Source organism: Aquarana catesbeiana, linkage group LG03 (assembly GCF_042186555.1).
Source record: "Aquarana catesbeiana isolate 2022-GZ linkage group LG03, ASM4218655v1, whole genome shotgun sequence".
NCBI lineage: Eukaryota > Metazoa > Chordata > Amphibia > Anura > Ranidae > Aquarana > Aquarana catesbeiana.
This window is the reverse complement of record NC_133326.1, coordinates 310,258,824-310,275,540: the sequence shown is the minus strand read 5'-3', so window position 1 is coordinate 310,275,540 and position 16,717 is coordinate 310,258,824. Positions and strand designations below refer to the sequence as shown.

The following is a 16,717-nucleotide window of genomic DNA, read 5'->3' as shown; positions in this document are numbered from 1 at the left end:
GTTCTGAGCAGTGTGTGTATAAAGGGCAACAAATCGTCAACAATCTAAATTTCATTTAATTATATATTTTGTTTCTTATACCGTGTCTTACTGTCTATTCTATTTGAATGTGGCTCATTAGATGACAAAATATTTGGAACCTGCATTTGGAATCTTATGACACCTATGTATTAGAGATAGAACTAAATAGTGAAATAGAGAAATCGAAGAATAGATATCACACAGTTATAAAAGCTGCATTCTCATTAATGTTTTTCATTCTGGATGCAGCGAGAACCTTTTGAGTGTGCAGAAAAATAATGAAACATAATTTGTACATCCCAGCCTGCTTCAAATTTGCTATTTTGCAGCTGAAAAAATCCTGGACTGGCAAGTGGAATAAACACAGCTGAACATCACAAATGACCATTACAATGCCAGCTAAAGCTAAGGACTACAAGAAATGAACTCTTGCACCTGTCGCTGATCAAATTTAGGTTAACTGGTCCCAGGAATCAAGGCTGATAAAAATCTGTTAAACGTTCATAGATGTATGACTGTAGCAATGTATTTGGCCAAAGAAAGGTGTAGCATTGCTGAAAAAATCATGCTCTAGTTTCTAGTCACTACCACAAGTTTGTATTCTTCAAAAAATATTTGTAAGGCTAGGTGCAGCATCAGTTAGCGACCAATCAAATTTCATTACGCTCTGGTTTGATGAGCGAGGAGGTGATTTCTGACTGCTATGGATTTCTGTACTTTACACATCCTCAGTGATCTTTACATGTTTATTTTTTAATAAACTGTAAGAGGAAAAAAATGAACCCACTGTAAAGATTTTCCATTAAATATTACAACTGCATTTGGACTATGGTTGCCATGCGTTTGTGTTAAAGGTCAAGTTCACTAGATAGAAAAACTACATGTACCGACAGCCCCAAAGGCTCTCAATCGACTACCATGGTGCAGTGGAGTGCTCTGGTAGTTCATTGATTCTTCCTGTCAGTGTGAAAATGCCTGCCCATACAATGTAAGAGTCCTGCATGGCACCCTCGATCTGCTGATTGTGGGTGCAATACTTTCCAGGCTCTTACAAAAAAAATAGTAAATGCACATTTTTTTACCTGCAAAAGAATGTGCAATGTATTTATTTTATATTATTTATATAAGTGAACTTATCCTTTAAGCCTGTCTGCTGTGGGTATTTGTCTGTATAGTGAACACATTTTCATGGCCAACTTTGTGTTTAATCTAAACTAAATGCACCCAGACACTGTGTTCTAAATTAAATGCAGTAGTGTGCACTTAGAACATTATTATGAATATCTTCCCAATTTAGTAATGTTTTTCCTCAAATTTAATACTATAATACATGTAATAACATTGTATTAAATGTTCAGTGCTGTAAGATGACACATACATATAATGTATTTAAAGATGGGTAATATTTGTATATCATAGTTTTAGGTGTTCTTCAAATAAAAAATAGGTATTCTTTAAAAATAAGGAACTAAAGTGTATCCATGGTCAAAATGAAAAATTCTATTTCTAGCCTACTCTTACAACTCTAAACAATCATGAAGTTCATAAACTTATTTTGTGAAGATCCCCACACATTTACTTCCTTGAATTCTGTGACACGTCTTTACTATGCCCTGTGGGTAGGCACTGCTGTGTCACAGAATGAGAGGAGGAGTTTCAGGAGGCGGGGTCAGTACAGGAAACACAGCTTACAGGCAACAACGTACCATGGGATATGTAGTCCTTAGAAATTGAAGGTAAACAGCCGGGGAGAATTGTTTGTTTTGCTGTTACAATGCTGATCTTATAAAATGAAATTCTATACTGTGATCATAGAACTCCTGTAAGCTGTTACCACTTTTGAGGAGTTTGCAATGTTACTGAATATACACTAATGCTTGCTTTATATTTGTTACTCCTGGCAGGTCAAGCATTAGTGTCTTAGCATGATTCATTACAAGGCATTACAAGGCATCTACTATATCAATATATTTAAAATAAACCCATACCCTCCCATAAGAAAATGCACAGTGCTAAACTGTACATGCATCTGCATTTATATCTCTTCTTAATGCCCCTGCAAAGTCCTATAAATGTCTATGAAATCAACCAAATGCAGCACCCTGTAATTGTGTGGTAGCAATGCTGCACTGCTGCTCAATACAGGGTAAAGTTGTCACATGTAGGCTGTGCCTGCTTGCACCACAATTGGGATGAAAAAAAGTCAGGTGGGTTGCTATCTGCATTGTCACTGCTGGTTCAGAAGCCTGTAGCTTGCTGATCAGCACCTGGCCTCACCTGGTCCAGCCCACAGCTTTTTGGGTTGACAGCACTGCCTCTGTTGCTGTAACCCTCAAACTGTGAGCTGCAGTGTCTGGATGAGGTTGAATGTGAGACACAAATGAAAGAAGATTTAGCTTAGTCAATGAAGGCAAAGAATTTTTTTCTGTTTGTTATGAGGCTTGGCTATCGGGAAAGGGTATTTTTTTTTCGACTGTCATACGGGAGCCTTATTTTATTTTTTATCTTCCATATTTACTGTACTGATGATTTATTCATTTATCTTTTATAATTCCCTTTGTTAGATACAGTATACATGTAAATTAACCAGAATTTACCTGTTTTTGAGTGATGAATTTTGTTGAATTCAGAAAAAAAATCTCTAGTGGTTCTGAATAGAGACCACCCTGATGCAAAGAATCTTGTCAAAGTGTGTTATTGTTTTGAAAGCCTTTTTCTATGTATGATGTGTATTTATATGCGTATAGGAGGGTAACTGTATTTGCTGATTACATAAACAGGCTCTGTTTCGTGCTTTGCTGTGCTACAAAGTGGCTGTGCTTTACTTCTCCCTCACAATACGAATCTATGAGCTAGCAGATTCTTTAAAAACAATGTACTTCCCATGCGGCTAATATTAATTTGCATTTGGCTAACCAGTTAATAACTATGGTCTCTTTGGCAGCCCGTAGTAATTTGTTTTTATAAAACTAATTTTATTTTTTTCCTCTGATTTAAGATTAAAGCGCTCACAGATTTACACCTATTTGCTGAGGCATTCCATGAACTTTTGCTACTTAGTAATGGAGAACGAATTCCCAAACGACCACATGAAGGATTCTGTCCCGGGAAACCATTGGTAAACCACTTGGATAACAATTTTTAGTTGTTACCATGCATACCGTATTTCCTTTAGTGTCTTTCACAGCCCAGTTGTATGTTTTTTTAATAACTTTAATTTATTCCAGGCAAATTTGAAATTCTCACCCTCAAAGACCCTCCTCTACAATGAAAACCTACAGGTAGGCTGAGCATTTTTTTTTTTTTTTGTTACAGGAATTTACCATGCAGAACATCTATATCTAACATATGTGTTTTTATGTCTTTTTACATTTATTGTCAACTTGTGTTGACATGTTGTAATGCGTTAAATTCCATGCTTTGAAACAAATAAAACAAAAAGTGACAGCTGCAGAATTTGATCCCCTGCAAACAAGACTGCAGAAGAAAATCAGGGAAATGCCTGGCAGGAGAAGTGAAAACCATGCGCCATGTTAAAACCAACTCATCATTTCACGATGAATCCAGAACTGATATTTCAAAATTGAGTGCCTGCCGACATGTTGAATTCTCTATTGGTTTCTTATGTGCCTCTATGATTACAGCAACGTGGCGCTCGCATAACTTTTTAGGTCTGCCAGTTCACTAAAGGCATAATAGGGGGTGTCTGTGTGAGGATGTTTTGGATGAACTGCCCCTTTATCAACAATGACGCCATAAGCGTCATTGTATACACATTGGGGAAAAGTTCTGCTCTTGCCTGCTTCATGCTACTAGAGGTTTCACTGGCACAGAAGAGTTACACAGTTAGTCAGGTTATAAAAAGGCAAATTTCATCAAGTTCACTATTGGGGTTTATTTACTAAAGCTGGAGAGTGCAGAATCAGGCTCACTTCTGCAAAAAAACCAATCAGCTTCCAAGTTTTATTGCTAAAGCTTATTTGAACAAGCTGAGGTTAGAAACTGATTGTTTTCTATGTTGCACTCTCCAGCATTAGTAAATAAAACCCAATGAGTGTTTCACAAGAAGAAACACAAGTGTATAATTGTTAATCAAGAGCAGAATAAAATCAACTGTGAAACGGTACAGCAAAGAAATAATTTCCTCTATCTGACATTATAACATTTCTACATGTCTCTGAAAAAATATAATTATGGTCAATATTTATAAAGCAGTGAATGTGACATTACCTAAACAATACACTGACATTTGAAACACATCCACCAGGAATTGGTGACTATCACATTAGTTGCTTTGTAAATATACCTGTATGTTTTATAATGTGAGTTATCCATGTTCAACATCATCCATGTTTTCAGGTAACAGTAATAATTTTAAAACTGAACTCCAGGTGAACAGCCTATATAGAGTTAAGTTCTAAAGAATTAAAATTTGTAATTCATTTCAGCCAGCTTTTTTATCCTTTGTAAACTACAGTGCATTTAAGCTGGGGTATATGAATCATTAGGTCCCAAAGCAGAATTTTGATGGTGTCCTCCAGGCTAACTCTCTCTGTAGCAGATTGTAGTGTCTACTGTGACAATACGTGTCACTGATCATAACATAAAGTATGTCTAAATCAAGGACAGACAGCAGGAGAGCTGTCAGTATAGTCAGTACACTACTGGGGACAAGTGCTTTGGCTAAAAATTGTAGTTGTAGTAGCAATAATAATAATGATACTGTACTATAAGGTTTTTACTCAAGTAAAACTCTGAAATTTCTGACTGCATTAGGCATACACAGTTAATTTCAGTCTGTAGCAGAAGATCAGAGGGCACTAAATCTACACTGCTAAGACAGCTAAGCACATGCTTCCTGCTGCACAGAGAGGGATTTGTGACTAGTGAGGATCCTGAGCTCTTGACTTCAGACTTTCTACACTGAAATCACTTTATTTTCTTTTAACAGCCTCCCTAATGGGATTGCCTTCCACCCAAGCCCAACAGCAGACTCATAGGCTGATATTTCTATTGTTACATCACTGCACTGGGTTAAGCAATCTAGATGGTTCAGGGTTCACCTCAATTTTTGCCTGGACTGTAAAGAAACAGACACAGACTGATGAGATCTTTTCTCAGCTTTCCCCTCATGTAAGCATATTCAGTAGTGGTATAGCACTGTGCAAAGCAGTAGAGCCCTGACTAGCACAAAGTGCTAACCCTCCCTCACTCAGTGCTGGGAATTAGAGAATACTTATCAGAACAGGATCATGTATTGTATGTAAAATCATATTTAATGATTTTTTTGCAGGAAAATTTAGCTGAAAGAAATGGTGGTGTTTACATCTGGCATTTATCTTTAATACAATTTTGAAAAACCTTAAACCTTTATTTACTCAAGGATTTATTTTATCACATATTTGCAGTATTGTTTGTTGTTGTAAATACAGTCCTAGCAAAAGTATTCACCCCGCTTGGCATTTTTTGTGTTTTGTTGCCTCACAACCTGGAATTAACATGGATTGTTTGAGGATTTGCATCATTTAATTTACAGAACATGCCCACTTTGAAGATTTTTTTTTTTTTTTTTTATTGTGAAGCAAGCAACAAATGGGACAAATTAACAGAAAAAGGTCCGTGCGCATAACTATTCACCCCCCTAAAGTCAATACATTGTAGAGCCTCCTTTTGCGGCTATCACAGCTCCAAGTCGCTTTGGATAAGTCTCTATGAGCTTGCCACATCTTACCACTGGGATTTTTGCCCATTCCTCCTTGCAAAACTGCTTCAGCTCCTTCAAGTTAGATGGTTTGCGCTTGTGAACTAGCAATCTTTAAGTCTGACCACATATTTTCTATTGGATTGAGGTCTGGGCTTTGACTAGGCCATTCCATGACATTTACATGTTTCCCCTTAAACCCCTCAAGTGTTGCTTTAGCAGTGTGTTTGGGATCATTATCCTGCTGGAAGGTGAACCTCCATCCTACCCTCAAATCACACACAGAGTGGTACAGGTTTTGCTCGAGAATATCCCTGTATTTAGCACCATCCATCTTTCCCTCAACTCTGACCTGTTTCCCAGTTCCGACTGCTGAAAATCATCCCCACAGCATGATGCTGCCACCATGGTGTTCTTTGGGTGATGTGATGTGTTGGGTTTGCGCCAGACATAGCGTTATCTTTGATGGCCAAAAAGTTTAATTTTAGTCTCATCAGACCAGAGCACCTTCCGCCATACATTTTGGGAGTCTCCTACATGCCTTTTCGCAAACTGAAAACGTGCCATTTTGTTTTTTGCTGAAAGTAATGGCTTTCTTCTGGCCATACTGCCATAAAGCCCAACTCTATGGAGCATTCGGCTTATTTTCGTCCTATGTACAGATACTCCAGTCTATGCTTAGGAACGCTGCAGCTCCTCCAGGGTTACCTTAGGTCTCTGTGCTGCCTCTCTGATTAGTGCCCTCCTTGCCCGGTCTGTGAGTTTTGGTGTGCGGCTGTGCCATGGTTTTTCCATGTGGTTACGATAGATTTGATGATGCACCTAGGGATCATCAAACATTTGGATATTTTTTTATAACCTGACCCTGACTTATGCTTCTCAACAACATTGTCCCTTACTTGTTTGGAGAGTTCCTTGGTCTTCATGGCAGGTGTTGCAGCCTCTGGGGCCTTTCAAAAAGGTGTGTATAATTAATGACAGATCATTTGACACTTAGATTGTACACAGGTGGACATCATTTCACTAATTTTGTGACCTCTGAAGGTAATTGGTTGCATCAGAGCTTTTTTTGGACTTCATAACAAAGGGGGTGAATACATACGCACGTGCCAATTATCAGTTTTTTATTTCTGAAAAATAGTTTTATGTATATATTTTTCTAATTTTACTTCACCAACTTAGACTATTGTGTTCTGATCCATCACATATAATTCAGATTAAAAAAAAACATTGAACTAAAGGCTGTACTGTAACAAAATAGGTAAAAAGCCAAGGGGGTGAATACTTCTGCAAGGCACTGTAGGTTTACCCTGGAGCTTTGGTTACTAAAATCAACGAAGTCTGAACTTCCATAGTTATAGGAACATCTAGTACTTGATGTGTATTTCCCCGAAGGTATAGCTCCTGTCTCTAAGGTTTTAGCAGAAATGCTTAAGGCTTTTTAATTGGATACTTACAGCCTGCTAGCTAGGCTTCAAGACTTTTCTTTAGTAAAGTATGTTATCAGCTAACAGAGAAAATTGAAATCTAAAATAACAATGTTAATAATTATATAGCTTAAATATTGATTTTTAAAGTAAAATATCAGTAGTGTATTTTAGTAGTCATCGTATTTAAATTTCAGGCGATTGAAGAAGTCCTCAACAGAACACCCAGCACACGTTTACTCTCTGTATGTGATCAAGCAGCTGTAAACAAGCTAACATTGGCTAAAACACATTTTCTCATCAAGTTGGCTTCGACTATTAATGTTATTCCTGAACTGGTAAAGAAGTCTGATGGATTTGTGACTGAAGAAAGCACAAAGCAACAAGGTAAAAACATAAAGATTTTCTCACTTAAGTCACAATCTCCTCTAGACGAGTAGGATAAGGTTAGACCATCTCCCGGGTTTTTATTGCTGCCTGTGGCCCGATTGGGAAGATTTCTATTTGATTCCTGTTCCTATGACAATGTTGTTGCAGAGAGAGAAAGCTAGAGTAAATATGTCCAGAGGGCTTTAAAAGTCTAATGTTTCTAACCCTTTTCTTCTTTATCAAAAACTAAAAAGAAAAAAAAAGTTCTGAATTAAACAATACTTTAAGAAGCAGAACCCACTGCCACATTTTCATTTCAAAATGACATATATTATTGGCGCTTCACGGTTTCATAATATGCTCAACTATTTGCTAGTCTTTTTTTTATGATTAGCATTGTCCCAAAAAAGCAGTAATGTTAATGCAACTGCAGGGTTATGATATTAACTCTCCAAATGTTGTCATCTCATGATGTAAATGTCAGAAATTGCCTCATATTGTTGTAAGTGAGGAATCTTCTAAATAACTTGTCCATGCAAAAACTTATAGATCCGTCTTAGTGTAGCTCAGGTAGTAGCTCTAGTTTTGTGCCCTGATGTGTCTACACTTGCCTGTGACAGTACTACCACTGAATTGAACTTCACCAGATAGTGTAACAAATTTTACAAATGTTGTTATTATTCTTTGTTATATGGTTTATTCTAAGATCTTTATAAAATAAATATGGATCAGAACAATAAAGGCAATGAGTTTTCAAGGTAATTTTTTTAGTTAGCTAATCCCCTTCCCGCCAAGAGTACACATATGTGTGGCCTCACAGAAGTGGGTCTTCTTCCGTGGAGCTGCATATATGCACTACTGTAATTGTAGTACACTTACAAGAATATGAGGCCATTTCTGACATTTACATCATGAGATGACAACATTTGTCACCAACAGCTCCAGGCCTTGTACTAATGATCAGGAGTCGGCAGGACTGCTTCCCGATCATATGATCTCTGTGTTTACCTATGATTGACTAGTACAGTGATCAGTCACTGTATAGCCCGTGTGTTTGTTTCTTCTCTTGAAGGGAGAAAAAGATACACTGTATCTTTTTCTTCTTGCTACAGTAGAAGATTGTAAAAAAGTTTTGTATAAAATGAATAATAATAAAATAAAGATAAAATAGCTTTGATCTATGTTAGGATTAGGGTCAAGGTTAGGGGTCTAAACTTTTGTGGTCATAAGTAGCTTGCTATGGGGGCACTCAAGCCGAGTCACCGCTCCCTGTATCCATCTAGCCCAGCGACGCCCCCTTTCTCTCCTCATTGGCTGACTGGCTTTGATTGACAGCAGCAGAAGCCAATGGAACCACGCTTCTGTCTCAGCGAATGAGGAGGGGAGTCCCAGGCAGATGAGACATTCCTGCAACATCCCTGGATCTAGATGGACCTCAGGTAAGTATGAGGGGGCTGCTGCGCACAGAAGGCTTTTATATTAATGCATAGAATGCATTAAGATAAAAAAAAAAAAACCTTTTGCCTTTACAATCACTTTAATTCTGCAGTTGTAAGCAATACAAGAGCGGAACTAAAAACTTCCAATAAGTACACCTGTTCCAGTGATAGTAGCCTAGGAGGGGAGTTCTCCTTACTTTGGGGTGGTTTCTTCTGACCTGTTCTGTTGTGCCCCTGGGATAAGAAGTAAATATCTGTGAAGAGAGATAGACTTAAAAAATTACCCTTTCCTAGAAAGAAAAAAAAAATTGGCTGGAGATATACATAAAAAAAAGAGACACGTGATTTTAACAATTATAATAAAGGAAATGCTTAAAAAGTTACATGCCTGCTAATATTTTTGGATTGCCTCATATTTGTTAGCTATAAGTAGTTCTTTGAATGTTTACACCATTAAAACACTTAAGTGTTTCTAGATTTTAAAATTACTAGAGTATTACATTAGGAATTGTATTGGGTTAGGTCTTCTGTTTATCTAATCATTATTTTTTACATTTCATATCACCAGACACCGTTGAGTCAAAAGATGAGGATGATGCATGTGTGCAACTAGCTTCAAAACAAGATTTCACCCTATCAATGCTAAAGGTGGGCTGGAAAGATATACTTGTTATGGACATAGTGAGGTCTGATGAGCCTCAAACTGTGAAGAGAATAGCAGAGTAGTACTTTAACCACTTCAGCCCCGGAAGAATTTACCCCCTTCCTGACCAGAGCACTTTTTGCGATTTGGCACTGCGTCGCTTTAACTGACAATTGCGCGGTCATGCGACGTTGTACCCAAACAAAATTAACATCCTTTTTTCCCACAAATAGAACTTTCTTTTGGTGGTATTTGATCGCCTCTGCGGTTTGTTTTTACTTTTTGCTATAATAAATATCCCCCAAAAATATATAAAAAAACAATTTTTTTCCTCAGTTTAGGCCAATATGTATTCTTCTACATATTTTTGGTAAAAAAAAAAAAATTGCAATAAGCGTATATTGATTGGTTAGCGCAAAAGTTATAGTGTCTACAAAATAGGGGATAGATTTATAGCATTTTCATTATTATTTTTTTTTTTACTAGTAATGGCAGCGATCTGCGAATTTTATCATGACTGCGACATTATGGCGGACACATCGGACAATTTTGACACATTTTTGGAACCATTGGCATTAATACAGCGATCAATGCAAATAAAAATGCATTGATTACTGTAAAAATGTCACTGGCAATGAAGGGGTTAACACTAGGGGGTGGTGAAGGGGTTAACTATGTTCCCTGGGAGGTGATTCTAACTGAAGGGGGAGGGACTAACTACAGGAAGACATAGATCATGGTTCCTAGCTAATAGGAACACACGATCTGTCACTCCTGTCAGAACAGAACAGGGAAGTGTGTGTTTACACACACTCGTCCCTGTTCTATCTCTCCTAGTCACGATCGCTCATGGCCAGTGGTCATCGCGACCATCAGCCACGAGCATCGGCATCCCCGCTGTGCAGCGCACGGCTGCTATCCGGAGCCCGCTAATTCAAGTACAGTAACTTGATTTCATGCAGGGGAGCCAGCCTGCTGCAGAAAAACTGCGGCGGCTGGTCCGGAAGCGTTTATTATATACTGATATATAATGAGCAAGAAGTTACGCAAGCTGCGGGAGGCAGCGGAGGACAAAAAAGCCTGGTGCCATGGTCCATGAGGTCACGTAGAGTCGAACACGACTAAATGACTGAACAACAACTATACTCTGCCACCCTGATTTTCCCCAATATGTGCAAGTGTGTAACAAAAATTGTTAGATTTATTCTAACGCTAATGCTTAAGACACCTTTGAAGAACAGCAGATTTAGACAGCTTCATAAACGTCTACAAGCTAGAATCTGCAAAAGCTTGCTGATGAGGCCCTGTTATAAATGGTCAGGTCATAAAAAGTCTGGTGAGCAGTACAAATTTGTCAGTTTGGTTTTTGACCCAAGACTGAAATTTCATACCTCTGAGATCCTGCTGTAATGGAATTACTGCAGAAGGTCTTGATTCCCCAAAACAGATCTTCAGTTTGACCACATTTAGACTACTATTTCTAGATATGGAGACCTGACAGGAAAAAATTAGACCAGAGGTGGGCATCAAACATGGTGGAAGGCCTGGGGGATAACACATGTCAAGAAAGGCTTCAGAAACCTAATATTTACATGCAAGGGGAAAGGGGAGACATTACTGAAATGTTTAAATACATCAAGAGAGTGAATAAGGTTTAGGAGGGCAGTATTTTCAATATAAAGCTAAGCTCAAGAACACAGGGGTGTGACCTCAAAGTAGCAAGGGGAAAGTTCAAATTAACCTTGGAAAGTGTTATTTTACCAAAGTAGTATAAAGGGGCAGACTCGATGGACAGCTTGATCTTTTTCTGCCATTAGTCTTCTATTTTGTATATTATTTTCAAAAAGTGGCTACACTAATGTATAACGAAGATACCAGTCAGACACCAAACATGCCTAATTTACAAGGGCCTAAGAGTATAATGCAGTACATCAGATCTATATTTAGTATCTAACAAATTGTGATTTCATTCTGCTATCTTATATACTGGTTGTCGAACTGTGAAAGCTTCTCAGGTGGAAATATGAATGTATTCAGTATAGTTGCTTTAAAAGTATAACTAAAGGCAAACCTTTTTTCGTTTTGGATAGAGTGGAGAAGGGTTAGAATGCCTGTCAGAATACCTGTGTCCCTGTTAAAGAGTTTTACTCTCTCTCATGTTTACTGTTATTGAAAGTGAAACCACATTTTAGGTTGTCCCCAAAACAGTAAGGTGAGAAATCTCCCAATGAGGACACTAGCTCTGGTGTGCCTGGTGACAACCAGGGATTCCCTCACTTTGAAAGTATTTCCTTCCACTTCCTGTTTAGGTTATTTGACAGGAAGTGAAGAGAAATCTCCCCAAAGAGATGGCAAAAACAAACCTGTCAGGGGTTACAACCCTCCACTACTCTATCCAAAATTAAAGAAAAAAAGTTTTGCCTTTAGTTCTACTTTAGGGTGCATTTGCTGAGCATAATAACATGCTTTTCAGTGAACCCCTTGGACACAATAATACACATTATATAACATGCATCCAATTTGTGGTTGCCATATCAGGTTTTGTGTCATCGGGGGTTCTTTAAATAAACACAGAAAAGTTTTGTACATGTAAATAGCTCAATTTGTGAAGGAGTTGTCTCAATCTTTTGATGGATACTTAAATGTGTATATGCATTGAATGCAAACCACACCAAAAATATATGTACATATGCCTGTTAAGTAGAATGCCTTCAGGATAGTTTGTACATTAATAATTGTGTATATATCCTAAATTGCACCATGTAGTAGCTCACACCTCTTTTATTTAACTTAGGATATTTTGTTAAATGAGGCTGAAAAAAGACTGACATCAGTTCTTCAGGATATTGAAATTAAATGCCAGAGCCAATTCTCTGAGTGTTCCGCAGTGTACCTGGAGATGGCAATTCAGACAAAACTTCAACTTTCTGAAATAGCACAGCAGAGGCATCATACTGCAGTAAGGCAAGTGGAACTGGATACAGATATTTGGTCTTCTTCTGTCATGCTATAAATGGCTAACTCAGCCCAACACAGAAACTGATGTGAAAATAAACCGAGAAAAGAAAACTGCTATACAAAAATGTTTATTTGATTTTGTACGATTTTTGTGGAGATGTATTAAAAATTAATTTTACATGGTACTGTACTATATGGCAAGCTCTTCAAAACCTGTCTGTTTATACTCTGTCCTTTTTTTACAACCCCTTCTTCTTCAACTAGCAATACTGAAATAGCAGTGTGCAGCTTGCAAAAATTGGCTGTATAATGTTGGCCTGTACATGCATTTTAAACCAGAGGTCTCGGTTGTACAGGGGCCAGAGGGCAAAATTAATTATTTGCAAGGTCCTGTCTACTCTGCAAAAATGAGTAATACACTCTATTTTTGATTATTGTTTTGGATTTGTGATGGGAGTGAGGCTTGAATATATCTCCTGTTTTAAGTGCTTTGCACTGGTTTATTGGAAAGCTTTTAGGCTTCTTTTAATGCACTCACCAAAATTTTTTGGTAAAAAAGATAATAGAGGGGTAATTTCTGTGCAACACAAAATAACCGTGTATAACATATAAAAAATAAAGTAGCACTAAAGACATTTTTTTTTTCATTTTGGAAAGCAAACTGACAGCAATAAAAACCTTACAGGTGCTCTAATCCCTCTCCACTCTATCCAAAACTATCCTGCAACATTTGCTTTATTCTTATGATCTTTTAGCAAGCCTTTCTGTCTTAAAGGAGCCTTGTCATACAAGAAATATAGGGTTTATTATTTTCAGGAATAGTATAGCAAAAGCGGGCCTCGTATTTCATTCATGAGAGGTTTTCTTCAAGTGAAAGATTACCATACTACCAGATGGCTAATAACTATTTTTATTTCTACAACTGTAGTGTGGCCATGGCATTTTCTGCCCTGAAGATACTTCAGGAAGCAAAGATCCTTACAGAGAAATCCCAGAGTAAGAATGTGCCTTCATCACTTAACAGGTCCACTCCAAGGAATGATCAGGTAATTGAAAAGTTGTCAAGGGGCATAAAGGAAGCAGATTCTGAAAAGCCGAAGCTGGGAATATTGGGTGTGTTTCCACATTCCATGTTTCATTTTTAGGTTTAGAAAGACTAAGGTAAAATCTGAGGCTACATTCACACCTAATGCCGCATACACAGGACCAGACTTTCCTTCAGAATAGACTCCGACGGTCTTTCCAACGGAGTTCCGACGGAGTTCTGCTGAAACGGACTTGCCTAAACACGATCACACCAAAGTCTGATCATTTAGAACGCGATGACGTACGATGGGACTAGAAAACGGAAGTTCAATAGCCAGTAGCCAATAACTGCCCTTGCGTCGTTTTTCGTCCTTTGGAGTAGCATACAGACAAGCGGTTTTCCCGATAGGAATTGAGTCCGTCAGAAATATTTGAAACATGTTCTATTTCTAGGTCCATCAGAATTTTAGAAAGAAAAAGTCAGATAAAGCCCACACACGATCGGAATGTCCGAGGAAATGATTCCGTCGGACCTTTTCTGCCGGAAAATCCGGTCGTGTGTAAACAGCATTAGGCTGCATTCATTCTTTTTCAAGCTTTTTTTCAGGCTTTTTTTTTTAGCAGAATTGCAAGTTTTGCAGCTTCTGACAAAACTAAAAGGTGTGGAGCGCTGCTAAAAAAGGTAAGGAGAGCAGCTGTTTGAGCTGAAAACTCTTGAAAAAACACTTAAAAAATGCTCATGTTGAGATGTTCAGGCATTCTCATTGAAGTCTATTGGGACAAAACGCTAAATTCTGCATGAAAAGTAGCTCATGTACTTTTTTGAGCGACAGGCATTTTACTACAAGCAACAGAATGCTCAGATGTGAACAGGGGCCATTGAAATGAATGGGATTTTGCTTGATTAGCATTTTTGAGCTTCAAGTTATAAGCTACAAAATGTTCAAATGTGAATGTCACTTTTTCAAGCTTTTTTTTAAGCATTTTTTTGCATTTTTTTTTTAGGTGTTTTCCAACTAAAAGGTGTGAAGTACTGCTGAAAAAGGGACAGAGAGCTGCTGTTTGAGCTGAAAACGCTTGAACAAAACATTCGAAAAAAGCTCATGTCGTGCTTTTTAAGGGTTTTCATTGCATTCTTTGGGGACAAAAATGTTAAATTCTGCCTGAAAAGTAGCTCATGTACTCTTTTGAGTGACAGGCATTTTGCTATAAGCGACAGGACACTCAGATGTGAACAATAGCCATTGAAAACAATAGGTCTTTACTTGTTGAGCATTTTTGAGCGGATTTTCCAACGGGAAATGTTGGATATGAGCTTGTTGGCGGAAAGTCCAAACGTGTGTATGCTCCATCGGACATTTGTTGTCTGACTTTCCGCCAACAAATGTTGGCTAGCATGTTCTCAAATTTTGTGTTGTCTGACTTTCCAATCGTGTGTACACAAATCCATCGGACAAAAGTCCAAAGTACAAACCCGCATGCTCGGAAGCAGAAGCAGTCGTTCTTGTAAACTAGCGTTTGTAATTGAGAATTAACATTCGTGACGTGGCAAATTAGGAAATCTCGAAATGCAGCGCACATTCTCTTCTTCTTTAATGGGATAATAATGAAGCTGCTTTGCTGGTGATACTGATCTAATTATTGCAAGCAAATTTTCAAAGGCTTTTTTTTTCTAGTGATATCAAGAATAATATTATTATGCTTTTTTTTCTTTTATTTGGGCAAGTTACCACAACACCATTATCCCGTAGTTTTTAAGATCAAAGATACAACTATGTTGGTGTGCCTTGTCAATTTTACTATGTATTATTTTAAATGTAACTGCCTACTCCCAAACTGTCATTTGAAGTAAAACACATAGCCAAGTATTATTCTCCACTATTTTTTTATTGTGCATTAAAAAAAGAAAACAAATACAATTAGACATGCTATCTGGCAATAGAACTTAACCAAAAAGTGCATTTTATGCATCCAAAAATATAGAAAATATACCAAATCAAATCATTATTCAACCAAAAAAAAAAAATGTCAAAGCAATAACTCCAAGGCCAATAATAAATAACACGTTATCTCCTCTGATTCCGCAACATGTCTGGTTGACGAACGGCCATTCAGAAACGAACTGAAAAACGCGAAAAGAAAAGCGTGAATCAACACTCACCAAACTTCTACTAACCTGAAATTAGAAGGAGCCCAAAGGGTGGCGCTAAAGAGCTGAAAAACCACGTAGTACGTCTAGTACGTCACTACGTTCGTGATTGTTGGCCAACATTTGTGTGACAGTGTGTATGCAAGACAAGTTTAAGTCCAACACCCTTCAGACAAAATTTCCACGGTTTTGTTGTCGGAAAGTCCGATCGTGTGTACAGGGCTTTAGTGTATATCCACTTTTGCAGCCAAATTGGGATAAAACTTGCTTTGTATTTTTCACGTGTTTTCATTCACATAGCAAAACTTCAAAAATAATTTTTAAAAATTCCAGCTTACCTTTTTAGATGTTGTGGAAATTCCAGTACTATAAGTCCCGGTGCACACATATGCGATGCAGGAACCAACGTGGATCCTGTGCGGGTTCCTGCATTGCATCTCACTCGCAGGCAGTTCACACTGACATCTGCAAACCGATGTGGATGTCAATGTAAAGTTAATGATACCCCCAATGGGATTGCAGTGTGAACTGTGAAGTTGGACAGGAATCAGATCATATGGGTGTGAACAGCTATGTTTGCCAGATTACAGTGCAACCGAAAAAAAAGGTCCTGCACCATTTTCATGCGAATGCGATGTGATTTTGGCCATACAGTTTGTATGGCTGAATTTGCATCACACAGACATCGCATGTGATGTGCACAGCAATGCTATGTGAATCACATGCGATGTCTGGCATTGCACTAGTGTGAACTCAGCCTAAAATCCTTGTAGTTCTCTTTGTTTATGAGGGGACTGAGCAGTTGTGTTTGCCATAATTAACCCTGTCTGTACTGTGCAATTAGATCTTTATTATCAGTTGTAAACTAGATTTGTATATCCCAACAAAGATCTAAACATTTAGAAGTGAGACTTCTTTCATTGTATATTAATGAGAAGAGACACAGCCTGTCTTTAGGACAGACCCATTCTGACACTGTTCAAA

At 37.9% G+C, this 16,717-nt stretch overlaps 1 protein-coding gene across 3 annotated transcripts in view; it reads left to right on the top strand.

Annotated features, from left to right (window-relative positions):
• CFAP54 (cilia and flagella associated protein 54) overlaps window positions 1–16,717 on the top strand; it is a 545,361-nt gene that overhangs the window by 395,702 nt on the left and 132,942 nt on the right. For all 3 annotated transcript variants that reach the window (XM_073620268.1, XM_073620266.1, XM_073620265.1), the window contains exons 48-53: window positions 3,020–3,139; window positions 3,249–3,302; window positions 7,347–7,536; window positions 9,526–9,605; window positions 12,395–12,564; window positions 13,487–13,604. In XM_073620268.1, the coding sequence (XP_073476369.1) occupies window positions 3,020–3,139; window positions 3,249–3,302; window positions 7,347–7,536; window positions 9,526–9,605; window positions 12,395–12,564; window positions 13,487–13,604 (732 nt within the window). The remainder of the gene's footprint in view (window positions 1–3,019; window positions 3,140–3,248; window positions 3,303–7,346; window positions 7,537–9,525; window positions 9,606–12,394; window positions 12,565–13,486; window positions 13,605–16,717) is intronic.